At 37.9% G+C, this 16247-nt stretch overlaps 1 protein-coding gene and 1 pseudogene across 2 annotated transcripts in view; one reads left to right on the top strand and one right to left on the bottom strand.

Moving 5' to 3' along the window:
• Positions 6722 to 7493, top strand: LOC109842185 (annotated as a pseudogene).
• LOC109840214 (N-carbamoylputrescine amidase-like) overlaps positions 7996 to 16247 on the bottom strand; it is a 14833-nt gene continuing 6581 nt past the window's right edge. The window contains exons 8-9 of one of the 2 annotated variants that reach the window (XM_020408772.1): positions 10600 to 10696; positions 7996 to 8334 (exon numbers count right to left, since the gene is read on the bottom strand). In XM_020408772.1, coding sequence (XP_020264361.1) covers positions 8159 to 8334; positions 10600 to 10696 — 273 coding nt within the window. In that variant the 3' untranslated portion in view covers positions 7996 to 8158. Of the gene's footprint in view, positions 8335 to 9113; positions 9278 to 10599; positions 10697 to 16247 lie in introns of those variants that run through there. The other variant, XM_020408773.1, reaches the window with a different exon arrangement.

The raw sequence follows: 16247 nt of genomic DNA on the forward strand, positions 1-16247 counted from the left end.
CTCAAGAGCAGAGGCAAACCTCGCTCACAAGAAAAATCATCTATATTGACTAATTGCCTACAAGACGAAGGGAAGGTTAACCAAAGGAAGCGAACTTCACATCCAATTTGGTAAAATTCATCTAACTTAATCAGGCGAATATCGTTTGAGCGAATGTCTCTCCAAATTGGTGAATATCACTTTAGCGAAGATCACTCATAGTAGAAGTAGTCAACTCTACCTAGACGAAGTCCACTGCAAAATCTCAAAGGGCCAAGCGAACCCCACCCAAAGCACGAAGCTCGTCACGATAAGTGTCATTAATGGCTGCTGACAAAACCCTATCACCAACGACAAAAGCTCATCGGGAAGACCACTAATGGCCATAAAGATCTCGCCTTCAATGGCGAATCAAGTTTTCAGATGCCCTAAGGCATTGCTTAAAGCCTAATGGGATAGGACTATGGCTGATCCGAAGATCACCGACGATGGGTTTGGCACTTACCCTTCGCCATCTCTAGTTGCGTCGGCACCTCATTAGTTCTTGGCCGATGATCCCTTCAAGCAGAGCCTCTTCCCCTGTAAATAGCACGACAAGGAGCCATTAATAATGAACTTTGGGGATCTCTGAGAAAGTTAGGATTCAAAGAAGAGTAGGAGAAATTTTGAAATCAAAGTGAAGAAGAGGGAGGCAAACAGTCTTATTTATAGGCTAAAACCCCCAAACTTCGTCCAAGATTTCTCACCTTAAACTTCACCAAATATCTCATGACCAAACTTTGTCGAAGATCTCGCCAGCGAACTCCACCGAAGATTTCACCACGAACTTCGCAAGAGAGTTTAGCCTCGAACTTTTCCTGGAATCTCTCCTTGAACGAACTTCACCATAATTCCAGGCATGCGGGTCAAAGACCTAAAGTTATATCCTTAGGCTGAGAGCCTCTCCTAACCGACTTACTGAGCCTCGCCAAGACGACTGTATCTTCAGTAAGTGAACCTCACCAAAATAACTTGGCAAAATTTACTAAATCTCCAAGTTGAGTAAGGCTTTAACTCAGTTTGTTTGAGACCTTATCTGGCGAACTTCAAACTGACTCTCACTAGTACAAGGAAGCTTGAGCTTTTCTTCCAAATACAATGACTCCATGTAGAGATCGAGCCATGTAGAGTTCAAATTCGCTACAGAAGTACGAACAGATCAAGCACACAAAAGATGGACAATTTCAACATGAAGAAAAGTTTATTTTAATTGATTGAAGACTCTACTACATGAAGGCGACATTCAAGACTACCTAATTACAAGGATGATGGGTACTTGTTGCTATTTCCTAATGCCCTATATTCCTAAGATATGGGTAGTGTGATGCTTGAGGAATGAACGCGAGCTGCACCAAGCTACAGCCTTCATTCCTCTGACGTTAAAAGACTTATGGAAATAAACGTTTCCTCATGAAGATAAGAACGATCGCTCTTCCTATAAGTAGGGCATATCAATGGGAAGAAGCACGTTCTTATACCAAAATTCGATGTCGGGCCTGAGTCAGCCACACAACATCTAATTATGATCTAGGATCATGTTCATGATACCTAGTTACTGTCGGAGTCTTCCGTTGTGGAGATTCAATGATCTTTCTTCAAGCGCCATTTCAGTCGTTGAACGGTCTTACGCAGAGTGAAGCAGTCGAAGCTCCACGTATCTCTATCGCAAGTCAGCTCACCCAGAGCAACTAACAGATTCTCGATGATCCACTCGAGCATCTCTTTCTCAACCAACAGCAACTCTGCCAGGTGACGGAGTATGCGGAGTTCATCCATTTGATTATCCTTAACTTGGCCAACTCCTGTTGGAGTCTTTTGATTTTAGCTCCTCTATCGAGGAGCAGCTCCGGTCTATGTGATGTTGTGTAGACATGGAGAATAAGAGGAGGAAGAAGAATATAGAAGCGGTGAGAATAGATGAAGATGACTACTATTTATAGCCTCTTTCAAATCGTAGTTTGAAAAAAGCACATCTTTTGATATTTGATTGGACCAGATAAAGAGGATAAAACTTAGCCTAAAACTAGGTCAAATTCACAGTGGACCTCGCGAGATCTTCAATCAAAAGATCTCAGCCACAAATCACAGCACAAATCAAGAGGCAAATCCCAACAAACTTTGCCAGCCAGCGAACATAACCAGGCGACGAACTTCACCAACATAGTTCAAAATAACTTGAGCCCTGCTAGCTAGTGAATGTTGCTAATTGATGAACTTCACTCAGTAGATCATACCCAAGAATCAGTCGAAATTTTACTGATTTCTCAACATCGGCCAGACAACAAAAATGACAAATTTTATTCCAAGCATGGATTTAGACAAATACAAGCATCATTGATCCTTCGACACAAGCCTATAATGAGGGAAGCTACACTCAACACTACACCTCTGGCAACCAAGTAGGCAGATGAACACAAGTTTTCATCAAATCAAGATAACTCAAGCCACGTTCAACACTACACATCTAGCTATCTATCCAAAGTATTTCAAATCCTAGCTACAAATTGAAACGTATGATTTTGAAAACTTTGGGGGGGGAGGGGGTCTTGTAGACGGTCAAAACATATTTTCATTGATGATCCAAGAAGTGAACACACATGGGCCAAACACTTTGAATGGGCCCAAAGTCAAGCCCATAACAAGCTGCAGTGAAGATCACCTGATGATTGAAGCGAACCTCGCCAAGCAACTCATATTGATCTAACCAGGTCAGACACGAGTTTACCCCCGCAACACGCCTTACATCAAGTCAAAATGCGTCATCAGTCGGCCAAGCCTAGAGTCAAATTTTGTGCTAAATTCGAACTCGTAGGCAAAGTTCGCCAAGCAACAAACTTTGCCCACATGGACTAAGTCACCCACATCCGAAACGACCTTCACCCACGATCGAAGCAATCTTCGCCCATGTCTTTAGCGAACTTTGCCCAGCCCGCGAAATTCGCCCAAATAGCCATTTTAGAGCTATTTTTAGGGGATAACCACTCGCCACTAACTGTTACTTTAATGTCCACTTAATCCACATTTAATGAGACCATTAACTCTCTCTTTTAGCCTATAAAAGGAGAGGAGATCATCCACTTTATGGGGGACACACAAAGAGATATACACACAGACACGGATAGAGATATATACGTGCAGAAGCATACATTTTCTATTCTATTGAGAAGTATTGCTAAGAGGAGACTGAGCTAGCTTCCAAGCAATCTGATCCTCATTTACACCAAAAAGACCCATCGTCTTAGTCGATGAGTCAACGGAGTACAAGATCAACGCTCCACCGGCACACGGAAAGCAACCCCAGGAAAAAATAAAATTTTCTTTATTTCATTATATTTTCTTTTGTTGTAATCTGTGTCAATTACAATTCAAAAGAACTCAAAATTATAATATTGGTGGCCTATATTGCTCCCCACTCCCACTGCATCCGTCATTCGCCTCCTTAACTCTAAACCAACCACTTGCGACCTCTGGCATCGTCACCTTGATCATCTATCTTTACCTCGTCTTTGTACCCTTTCCACAACTGGTAAATTATAAAACTTTTCTACTAATATTTTGTCACCTTGTATCGACTGCAAGTTGGCAAAACACTTAGCCCAACCTTTTCAAACAAACAATCAAATTGCTTCCACTCCTTTTGACCTCATTCATACTGATATCTAAGGACCATCTCCACATCCATCTCGTGGTGACAATCATTACTACATAACATTCATTGACGATCACTCCCGTTTTACATGGGTTTACCTGATGAAACATAAATCTGATGCATATGACATCTATAGAAACTTTGCCACCATGATCCTCACTCAATTCTCCTCCCACATCAAAATCCTACGCTCAGACTCGGGGGGAACATATATCTCATCGCTTCACAAAATTCCTTGCCTTTCAGTGAATAATCTCTAAATTCTCCTACCCATATGATCACCAACAAAACGGTGTAGCCGAAAGGCATCACCGACACATCCTCGAAACTACCAGATTATTTTTACTATATGCATCTGTACCTGTTTAGTTTTGGACAGAAGCTCTCCTTACGAGTGTTTATCTCATCAATCGCACTCCTTCCACTACACTGAAAGGTCTCACATCCTTTCAACAACTATACTAAAAACCACCAACCTATTCCCATCTTTGAGTCTTTGGCTGCACATGCTTTGTCCAACTCAAATCTTAAGAACGCAACAAACTTTCACCTCAATCTGTTATGTGCATATTCCTTAGATACAGTCTACATCATAAAGACTATCGCTACTATGATCCTCATTCTAATCGCTTTCGCATCTCTCCTCATGTCACATTCTTTGAACATCTTCCATACTATGCTTTACCCTCCCCACTTGTACCTTCACCACCATCCACATGCACAGACCTCATCTTCCTTGAACTTGACACATCCAACTCTCTAGCACCACAACCCAATCCAGATCCAAGTCCAGAAATTATTCCTCCCACCGAGCAAGTGACAAGTCCTCACCTACCTTCGCCACACTGGATCAATCAACCTCTCCACAAACTTCAACCGAACCTGAACCACTTACTAGTGACATCCCACCTGAGACAAGATATCCCTCCCAAGATTGTCGGCCACCAGCCAAATATTGTGACCCTCACTTCACCTTCATTGCTTTCCACATAGCCACAATGATGACGTCAGATTATGTGGAACCCCATTCTTACCATGATACAGTCAAATACCCTGAGTGGCAACAGGCAATGCAGGACGAACTTACAGCTCTACAAAACACACATGGGATCTCACTACCCTTCCTCCGGTAAAGACCCCCATTAGCTACAACTAGACCTACAAGGTCAAGACTAGACCAGACGGAACCATCAAGTGTCATAAGGCTCGGATAGTCGCTCGAGGTTTTACACAACAATATGTGGTGGACTATGAGGAGACCTCTGCACCAGTTGCCAAAATGACTACTATTTGAACATTGCTCGCTGTTGTCGCTTCCCGAAAATGGTCATTATATCAAATGGATATCAAAAATGCCTTTCTGCATGACAACATCACTGAGGATATCTATAGGACTCCGCCACCTGGACTCCCTCACTCCAAAGTCTCGTCTTTCACCTTCGTCGAGCTCTCTATGGCCTCAAACATGCACCCAATGCATGGTTCGCCCGATTCACATAGGTTATGCAACTGGCTTGCTTTCTTACAAGTGAAAATAGTCCAACAATGTTCATCTCCTGCTCCAACGACCAACGCACCATCCTCTACCTTTATGTTGATGACATGATCATTACTGGTGACGATCGATCGACTATCAACCATATAAAGTCTCACCTCCAACAAGAATTTGAAATGAAAGACCTAGGTAATCGACATTACTTCCTCAGACTGAAGATCACTCAAACACCACATGGCTACCACCTGTCTCAACAGAAATTTGCTATCGACATCATCAATTGTGCAGGCATAAGAGATTCCAAACCAACTCGAACACCTCTCGAACTGAATGTCAAACTCAACACCACTGATGGTGATCCTCTCTCTGATGCAACTAAATATCGACATATTGTAGGAAGCTTGGTCTACCTCACTATCACCAGACCTGACATCCCTCATGCAGTTCATGTCCTCAATCAATTTGTCGTAGCACCTCTCCTCATCAATCAGCATTGCTTCGTGTTCTACGCTACATTCGTGAGACAACATACAGAACACTATTCTTCTCAGCATCATCATCACTCATCCTTCGTGGCTATAATGATTCGACTGGGCAGGCGACACCACCGATCGTAGATCTACCATTGGCTATTGTATCTTCCTAGGTGACTCTCTCATATCTTGGGAATCTAAGAAATAGGATGTTGTCTCTCGCTCTAGTGCGGAATTAGAAAATCGCGCTATGACATCTACAACATGAGCGCCATGGGTGTGTCTCCCACAACAGCCACCCCACTTCATTGCGACAACATGAGCGCCATCAAAATAGGCAGCAATCTTGTCTTTCACCAATGCACGAAGCACATAGATATTGACTGTCATTTCACTCGTCATCATCTCTTGACTGGCACAATCTCTCTCCCCTATGACAATACTGACCTTCAACTAGTAGATCTATTCACCAAAACTCACACAATACAACGACATCTATTTCTTTTTGGCAAACTATCTTTGGTTAGTCCAACTGCAGTTTGAGGGGGGTGTTAAATATTGCATAGATAGCCTCTTTCGTTTAGTCCCACATCAGGTAGAGTAATAGAACAATGCTACTCACATTGTATATATAGATCACAATACCAATGAATACATACATCTTTTTTTCTCTTGATTTGCTCTGTTTCTAACAATGGATTCATATGATCGCTTAGACAAACAATGGAGTGGGGAATGAGAATAAGTTCTTAGAGTTATGATGCTTGATGGTTGTTTCGTGGCAGAGGTACTTATGCTTGGAAAAATTAGCAAGCAAGAGTCCTTCAATGATGACGACAGAAAAGATAGAGAGTTGGAGTTGTCATTTAAGCGATATGATGAAAAAGGATCCGGTCTTCAGTAAGCCATATGCGATGATGGAGATCTGGATTGACATGCTTAAGCTTCAAAACCAGTAGCCTTTACATGCTCTGTCTACCTTGGCTTGGTTCTCTGGCCTTCAGGTATTTGTTCGACATATGTTCAACTTCATGTGTCATTTCCATGAGTAATTAATTGTGAAAATGTTTTAATCAAATTGAAAACATCCCTGGTCTCATCTTGGAGCTGTGTAGCCCGAGCTCTGAAGTTCACCGATTTAACACTACCCAAGACCTTGCTGCTCTTCACTTGCTTGATGTTTACAGGAAAGCCTTGCTCCTTCACGGAGACTACCAGTTTAGTGGTACTCCCCACACCTGGTCTGCAACAGAGCTCCACGAGGCAGGGGTCGAATTCAATTGCAGCGAAAGCAGAAGTTTCAACGACATTAGCTTTTAGCAGGGGCGTTCTCAGACTCCCTTATGTCAAGATCAATGACAGATTTGAGACTATGCTTCGTAATCTTATAGCTTTCGAGCAGCTTCACGGTGCAGGACAAGAGGTGACTGCCTACATGTTCTTCATGGATGGGATTGTGAACACATCCAAAGACACTGCACTGCTTAGAGAGAACGGGAAAGTGAAGATAGGGGTGGGAAGCGACGAGGATGTTGCCAACCTCTTCAATGGCTTTACAAAGCAGGTTAAGGTTAGGCAGGAGCGTCGCGAGGATGGAGTGGACGTCACCAAAGAACTGAACGATTATTGCAGTACAAGGTGGCATAAGTAGCGTGCGGATATTGTGTATACTTATCTGAAGAATCCGTGGGTGATCATCTCGCTCTTGGCTGCGTTTATCCCGCTACTTCTCACTGATATTCAGACTGTATGCACTCTGCTTTCTTACTACTCTTGTTGTACTGGATTTCTTGATGGTTCGCTTGTGAAAAGTTTGCAAATTATATATGTAATATCACAAGTCGTTTATTGTACATGATACTTGTCCCAAATTGTAGTTGAACGCATATGCACGAGCAAAATATTGTTCAGGCACTGTGTCAGTTTAATGAAGATTAAAAGGCAGCAAAGGGGACCCAAAAAAAAAGGATGGAGAAAGGACTGGAATCTGCAGTACTGTATTAAAAAAAAGGAAGGATTAATTGTAAATAGACCCCTTGTGCTATCCCCCGACTGCAGATGGATCTTTGTAGTTCTATTGTTATAGATTGACCCCAAAAAGGTTTTTCTTTTTTTGGACTATTTATTCGTGGGGAAAACACAATATTCTCTTCCTAAGGGTAAGAGACGAAAAAAAATAAAACAATCCCTCAAGGGGTCTATCTACAACAATAGAAGGGCCTTTCCCCAGTTGGACAACAGTACATGGTGTGCCTCCGCAATTAACCCCATAAAAGTGTTGTCAAGAAGGGGGAAAAAGGCTCAAATTCAACCTCCAAGCTTTTAGACCACCTCGTCTATTTTTGTTTTGACAACATCCAAAAATAAATATATTATTATTAAAAAAAATTTAAGAATGTATCGGTAAAAGATAACCATTCATATCTCTGCAGGTTGTATCAAAGCAGAGGCAACTTATTATTTCTACACGTAATAAACTTCAACAAGAGGCAACCACATGAAAACTATGAAAATAATTGAGGCTTATGATGGAAGATTGCCGCCATCCAAAGTCAAAAGAACCTTGTACAGGTCTGGACGTCGATCACGAAACACGCCCCAACTGAGTCTCTGAGATTTGAGCTCATCCAGGCTGAACTCAGCAGTCAAGATATCTTCATCTTTATCGTTGGCGAGAGCAACAATTTCTCCTTTTGGACCTGGTAAAAGAGAGATCAGACAAATAGTGAACTAAACCTACTCACTTGTAGCTTAAGCTCTTTGACCTATTGAGTTCATGAAATTAAGGAGCCAAGATTTAGATTGTTCATGTTTGTTCAATTATTTTCATGAGCTCCAGATGGTGTTCAAGCTTGGTTTTCTAGTATATATCAAACCAGCTTGAGCTAAAACTTGAGCTTTTGGAGCACATGTGCAATCAAACCCTTGAATGCGAAATTAATATGAATTTTAAATCTTTTATATTAAACTAAAAATTAGGAATTCATAGCACTGAGTAAAAGGTCTGAATATATACTAAAATTATACATTGCCTTTCCTTGCAACCAAAAGTAAAAACAAAATTCACCCTCAAGTAAAGAAAGCATCACCAGAATTTTCTATTCAAGCTATTGAATAATTTGGAAATGTAGAGATGACGTAAATAAACTATTGACGACAGCAGAGAAAGAATGACAACAAATTTTGAAGTGGGGAAATATATTCAAAATGATAAAGGTAATTTTATTTGTTAGGTACAACTCTTCCCATGGCAAGGATTGGTTGTCATGACACTGAAACATCTGATTATATAAATATTAATCAAAATAAAAGCCCAATTTCAATTTATCGCCATCTTGACAAGCTAAGCAACCTTACTTGTGTTCAAGCTTCATCGTTTGTTTTTAGCAAACCGATATTTTTTCAAGCTTGGTTCATTTAAGTTATGGAACAAGCTTACACGAGTTCTTATTATCAAGTTGGGCCTCAGAGCTTCTCGAACCTGTTAGCAGTCCTACCCAGTGTCATCTTTGAGGCGTGATGTAAGCAAACAAGAAGTTGCAGGTACATTTGAGCCCAAATATTTTTTAAATAACAATAAAAATAAGAAGAAGAAGAAGAAGTTGCATTTGGTTAAAAAAATTAAAACAGGGATTAAAGTACCTGCTATAAAGGAATTCCCATAAAATGTAATTACACTGTCCCCGTGTTCTGTCTTGATTGTCTCCTTTCCAATTCGATTTGAAGCTACAAGAGGAACCTGCATCAATTATTGTTGTTATATCAAGCAAATTATTTGTTATGTTTCATGTTTATGAGCCTATTGTCTAATCTGGTTTTGATGATTAACAAACAATTCCTAACATCGCTTTTCGACTATTTGCTTTTGCTTGTTAGGTATCCTACACAAACATCCTCTGTTGGAGGTTGGTTGGACTTGCACTTAACGATGACATCCTGTTGGAGGTTGGTTGGAATTGAGCGCTAACGATGATACTCATGGAGGTTGGCGAAAATTGAAATGAAGTCATCGCAATTTAAGTCAAATGAGATCGTGCTTCATCCTTACTACCAAGCTGAGGATCGTCCAACATCGAGCTCAAATGAAGACTTTTAGCTTGGGTATATTGTTTATAGTTTAGGTCTTTTACTTTATGTGTTTATACTTAAAGCTCAAATCATACACATACACGTTTCGTTTTATCGCTTTCAAGTTTAGTCATATAAATATGAAACAAATAGATACATTTATATACATACACATTTGTTTCATATTTATCGCATTAGGAAGATAAATTGTTTAAAATAATTTCATCAGAATCATGTGTTTAACGATTTCGTATCTTTGTTGATTCTGTAAATAGATGAAATCATATTTAAAGATTTCGTATCTTTTGAAAAAATTGCAAAATAATGAGTTTTTACAATTGGGGAGTGATATTTAAAAAAAAAATTCTTTTCTAACGTGTTTATTTTCACAAGTATAAACGTTGCCCCATGCTTTACTATTTTTGAAGTTGTTTCACTATTTTAAATTGAATTTAGAAATCAGCTCTTCAAAAGTCAAAAATCTGTGTATCAGTTTTCAATCGACCGGCTGCCTTAATCAGTCAACCGATTTTGTTTCTCAGTCGACTTGCCAGAACGAGTTTTTACAGCATTTCTTTTTTAGTCTATCAGTTGACCAACCATTTGTGTCAGTCGACCGAACAATGTTTTCAGTCAACTGATTTTTCTTTTCAAGCGACCATGGCTGTCTGTTTTCTTTATAGTAACGGCTAGTTTATCAGTCGACCGATATATTCAACCAGTCGATTGATCAGTCATTTTTGCTGTAACAACTAGTTTTTGGCAGCTTTGGTTGAGAGGTTATAAATAGCCCTCAAGACTTAGTTTTTCACTAAGGAGTTTCATAAGTTTGTTTTGGCCATTTGTGGTCTGAGTTTTTGAGAAAGTTTAAGTGTGTTTATGAGGGATTAAAGTACCTGCTATAAAGGAATTCCCATAAAATGTAATTACACTGTCCCCGTGTTCTGTCTTGATTGTCTCCTTTCCAATTCGATTTGAAGCTACAAGAGGAACCTGCATCAATTATTGTTGTTATATCAAGCAAATTATTTGTTATGTTTCATGTTTATGAGCCTATTGTCTAATCTGGTTTTGATGATTAACAAACAATTCCTAACATCGCTTTTCGACTATTTGCTTTTGCTTGTTAGGTATCCTACACAAACATCCTCTGTTGGAGGTTGGTTGGACTTGCACTTAACGATGACATCCTGTTGGAGGTTGGTTGGAATTGAGCGCTAACGATGATACTCATGGAGGTTGGCGAAAATTGAAATGAAGTCATCGCAATTTAAGTCAAATGAGATCGTGCTTCATCCTTACTACCAAGCTGAGGATCGTCCAACATCGAGCTCAAATGAAGACTTTTAGCTTGGGTATATTGTTTATAGTTTAGGTCTTTTACTTTATGTGTTTATACTTAAAGCTCAAATCATACACATACACGTTTCGTTTTATCGCTTTCAAGTTTAGTCATATAAATATGAAACAAATAGATACATTTATATACATACACATTTGTTTCATATTTATCGCATTAGGAAGATAAATTGTTTAAAATAATTTCATCAGAATCATGTGTTTAACGATTTCGTATCTTTGTTGATTCTGTAAATAGATGAAATCATATTTAAAGATTTCGTATCTTTTGAAAAAATTGCAAAATAATGAGTTTTTACAATTGGGGAGTGATATTTAAAAAAAAAATTCTTTTCTAACGTGTTTATTTTCACAAGTATAAACGTTGCCCCATGCTTTACTATTTTTGAAGTTGTTTCACTATTTTAAATTGAATTTAGAAATCAGCTCTTCAAAAGTCAAAAATCTGTGTATCAGTTTTCAATCGACCGGCTGCCTTAATCAGTCAACCGATTTTGTTTCTCAGTCGACTTGCCAGAACGAGTTTTTACAGCATTTCTTTTTTAGTCTATCAGTTGACCAACCATTTGTGTCAGTCGACCGAACAATGTTTTCAGTCAACTGATTTTTCTTTTCAAGCGACCATGGCTGTCTGTTTTCTTTATAGTAACGGCTAGTTTATCAGTCGACCGATATATTCAACCAGTCGATTGATCAGTCATTTTTGCTGTAACAACTAGTTTTTGGCAGCTTTGGTTGAGAGGTTATAAATAGCCCTCAAGACTTAGTTTTTCACTAAGGAGTTTCATAAGTTTGTTTTGGCCATTTGTGGTCTGAGTTTTTGAGAAAGTTTAAGTGTGTTTATGTGAAAAAGAGTTTTACAAAAAGAATGATCTTAATTTCGGTTTTGAGGCGTTCAACCTCAAATCTCTATATCTACATCTCTTTGTTTTTGAGAAGTTTTCTAAACTCATTCTTTAGATAATCTATATTTTGATTATCATATATAAACTAGATTTAATTGAGTTTGATTTTATTTTACTCATTGTTTACACACACAACCACTTGAGCTTTAGTATTTCACATAATATATATTTGGGTTATGAGTTTGTTTCATTGAATGAGCTTACAAATTCGTTCTCACTTGTTTAGAGAACAAAATCTTTATTTGAACTTATCGTTGAACACGTTGTAATACATAAGGACACTTAGAGGAGTGGTTGGAGAGAGACCGGGGTTAATTCCAAGATGAGTGTGTTAGTAGTAAAGCCTAGGGAGATGTTGTAAATCCGAACACTTGAGGAAGGTAACACGAGTAGTCTAACACTTAGGAATGTGGCTTATGTGATTGACAACGTGTGTATTGTAAAAGTTTTCGGTGATCTTTGAAAACCATTATTGTGTAGTTATTTTTGAGTGATAGTGGAGATCTCCTCGAGGTGAGGAGCAGATACGTAGATCGAGTGTTAGACCGAACTCCGTGATCATATTGTGTGTTTGCAATTGTTTCTTTAGCGCACTATTTCTCTCATATTTTGTTCTTGTTTATATCGCCTATTGTCTCTTACTTATCCTTACATATCTTATTGTATATCATATTGCTAGGATATTGCATTATAAGTTTTTAATTTAGCATCGAAATCGGATTAGATTAACTATTACCCTATTCACCCCCTCCCCCCCCCTCTAAGGTACTTTTATTTGATATCAAAGCCTGGTGCTCTTAATTCGTGGCTTAATCGCCTAGAGTCAAAGATGCTCGCTATTATATTTTGCTAATCTAGTTTTGTGATTTTTCTTGTTTGCATTATCATCATGGATATACATGGTGTGCCATAGATATTTGCTCTTTCATTCAATATTTTCCCTTTTGTTCAATGGATGTTTAGATTTAAATTATTTGTTAGATCTAAACATATCGATTTATGGGAGTAATTGGTTGTGCTTATGTTGTGCCCACGTTAGAGAAATCCAAATGGAGTAATAATGATAAGAGGATGTTTATTTTGAACAAGCTCTTATTAAAAATTTTCCTTAGTGCTTTTGATCCATCTAAATCTAACAAACTTGTTTTTTTTATAGTGCCTACTCATTCTGAAAACATATAGAGGCACATCACGGCAACTTGAAGGAAATTCAACGCATTTCGGTGGATTCCGCTTCAAGTAAGATTGGAGCGTTATAATGCACACGACCACTAGGCGATTGTCCTAGTAAGATATGCGAGTCCAAATCTAAAAATGAACTTTCTATAGATAAGCTCGCATATACATATGAAAAATTATTGAATGCATACAACAAAATGCATCATAATTTTGTAAATTTTAAAAGCAAGCATATTGAATTAAAATCCGATCATGATTTGCTAGCATCTAAATTTGATATCATTGCTAAAGAAAATGTGAATCTTAAACAAAATAATGATAAATTAAAATTGAATATTGCTAGCTTATCTTATAATAAAAATAATGACACGCTAGAAGTGGAAACCATTAGAAATAAATTTAATTCATTTAAGAATAATCATATTTGCTCTAATTATATTGTCAATGTTACTATGCCAAATAATGAGTTGAATCATATGAAAAACCGTATATCTTCTTTAGATTCATCCTTAAACACATGCGTTGACAATAATAAAAAATTTATAGACTTGTGTGCAAAGTCACGTGCAAATTCTTCCAAACCACCCGTACGCTATGCACACATGTATGATAAAATTTACAAGTGCTCTATTTGCGATCGTAACGATCATATTGCTAAATTTTGCTATGATGCACAAAAACCCACAAATTCCAATATTATTGCTCATTGTACATCTCATCAAGTTTCTTCATCTTGTATACACACTCATGCACCCATTATTCATCGTAAGCATGATGATATGTTTAAATGTTATTTTTGTGGTAGATTTGGACATTTGGTAAAATTTTGTTTTGACTTGCGAAAAGTTTCAATTTGTAAAATGTTTCAAAAAACCACGTTTGTTTAAAAAAGATTCTTGTGCACAATTAAAAGGTCAAGAAAAATAAATGCATTCATTCCATTGCACCTATTGCAATAGGATGAGTCATTTGTGTGATTTTTGCTATGATCGGATCCGTGCACAAAATGCGCCCAAATAGGATCATAACCCAAGGGCCTTGGATTATATTGATAGGGGTCATGACCCTAAACTCTTCAGCACCAATAGTGTTTGGGTGCCAAAATATGTTTGATTTCAAAGAACAAATTTTAGCATTTTTGTTTTTCATGCTTTTAAAAGATGATTTTTGTTTAGATTTTTTTTGTAAACAAATTGTGAATATTTTTACAAAAATTTAAAAGAATATATTTTCATCATATTTAGAAAAAAACTTTATATATATATATATATATATATATATATATATATATATATATTCATTTTTGAATATAATATAAATGGTGTTTTTAATATTTTCAATCATGGTTCATGTTTAAATGCATATGGATTCTGGTTGTCATCAGTCGACTGAACATTTTCATCGGTCGACAGATGTCTGATACTCAGTCAACCGATCACAAGATCAGTCGACTAACCAGTGAATTTTCCTGAGTCTTCTTATTGGTTTTTTTGTCTTCAGAACCCGACCCATTTTATACCCGTTTACAACATCTTTTAATCCTATCCATTGATTTCTTATTGGAACCAATCCTGACCTTCAAATTCCTATATGTATATGAGCAAACCCAACCCTAACCTTCAATCCAAACCAGTCGACTCCCTTCCAGATTTCTGTTGCCGAATTTCGACTAGCCGACCGACGTGATCGCCCAATCGACCAATCAGCTCCTGCTGAGAGATTCTTACTGCTGTCTTGCTCTAGTCTCTTTCAATCAACATCTCTTGCTTACTAAAATCCTTATCCTCTCTATTTCAGTTCGTTTCTTAATCTAGAATTGTCTAGGATCTTTATCTCGCAGTATGACAAACCCTAAACGTCCTAGATTCGGTAGATCCGAAAATTCAGCTACCCAAATTACACATTACGAACGCTATCTTCGTAATCCTATGCTTATTGATAAATATCGTAATATTTGTCAATTAACTATCTTTCCAGGTAGATTCGTAAATTTTTCTGACTTTGCCAGTTATCAGCTGCACACTTATTTTGACCATGCTAAGTTGCATGATTTAATCGCTCATTCAAATTCAGTCCCATATTATCCAAATCTTGTTTATCTATTTTACACTTATATGCAACTTGTTTGTACTGATGATGGAACCTCCATTCTTAGGTCCTATGTTAAGAATTGTCACATAAATTTCTCTTGTGGTGAATTAGCCGACATTCTTAACATTCCTCAGGGAAATCTTTTACTAGAAGAGATAGATCTTTATGATCCTGCTATAAATTCATTCATATTTCTTCTAGGAAAAGATTATCCTATGTCAAATAGCTCAATCACTCCCCTTGCCAAACTTATTGCTCGAATCATTTCATATAATATAATTTCTAAAGCTGGGAGTTATGATCATTTTTCTCATGAGTTGATGTGTGATGTATATGCTATCCTTGGGAATCTTAGTATTAAATGGGGGAAGTGATCTTTGATGCCATGGCTTGTAATCACACAAGATTTCTACCTTTTGTTGCTCTTCTCACTAGGGTATTCACTCACTTTAACATTGATCTCACCGACAAACCTTGTATCAAGCGTATTCATGAAATATTTGACCGCATTAGTCTCTCTAGGATGAAGCTACCAGAATCTCTTTCCGATCCTCAAGCTCCTGTAGCTCCTCCAGTTGGTGAATCATCTTCTTGTCCCTCTAGCTCTAAGACTCACTCTCGTCCTCCTCGTGCTTCAAATTCCAACCCATTTAGTATTCCGGCTACTAAATTATTAAGTTGACCGGATTGAGAGCATGAAGGATAGATTGGTTGATCGCATTGATAGCATAGAAGGAAGACAAGAAGAAATGATAAGGGTTCAACAACAATTGTTGAACATGTTTATGAATCAGTATCTCGAGCAAAGGCCTCCATCTGTGTTCCGGGTCATCCCAATCTCCAAACTTCTGAAGACAAATTTTCGTTGGTTTAGATTTTTTTTATTTTGGTTGAAAAACTATGTTTGACTATCTATGTGTTTGCCTTTTTTTTAGTTTCATTTGGTTTGAAACTATGTATTTCATCTTTCATTTGGTATTGTATTTGAGACTTTTGTATACACTCTTCAT

Source organism: Asparagus officinalis, chromosome 5, assembly GCF_001876935.1.
Source record: "Asparagus officinalis chromosome 5, Aspof.V1, whole genome shotgun sequence".
Classification (NCBI taxonomy): Eukaryota; Viridiplantae; Streptophyta; class Magnoliopsida; order Asparagales; family Asparagaceae; genus Asparagus; species Asparagus officinalis.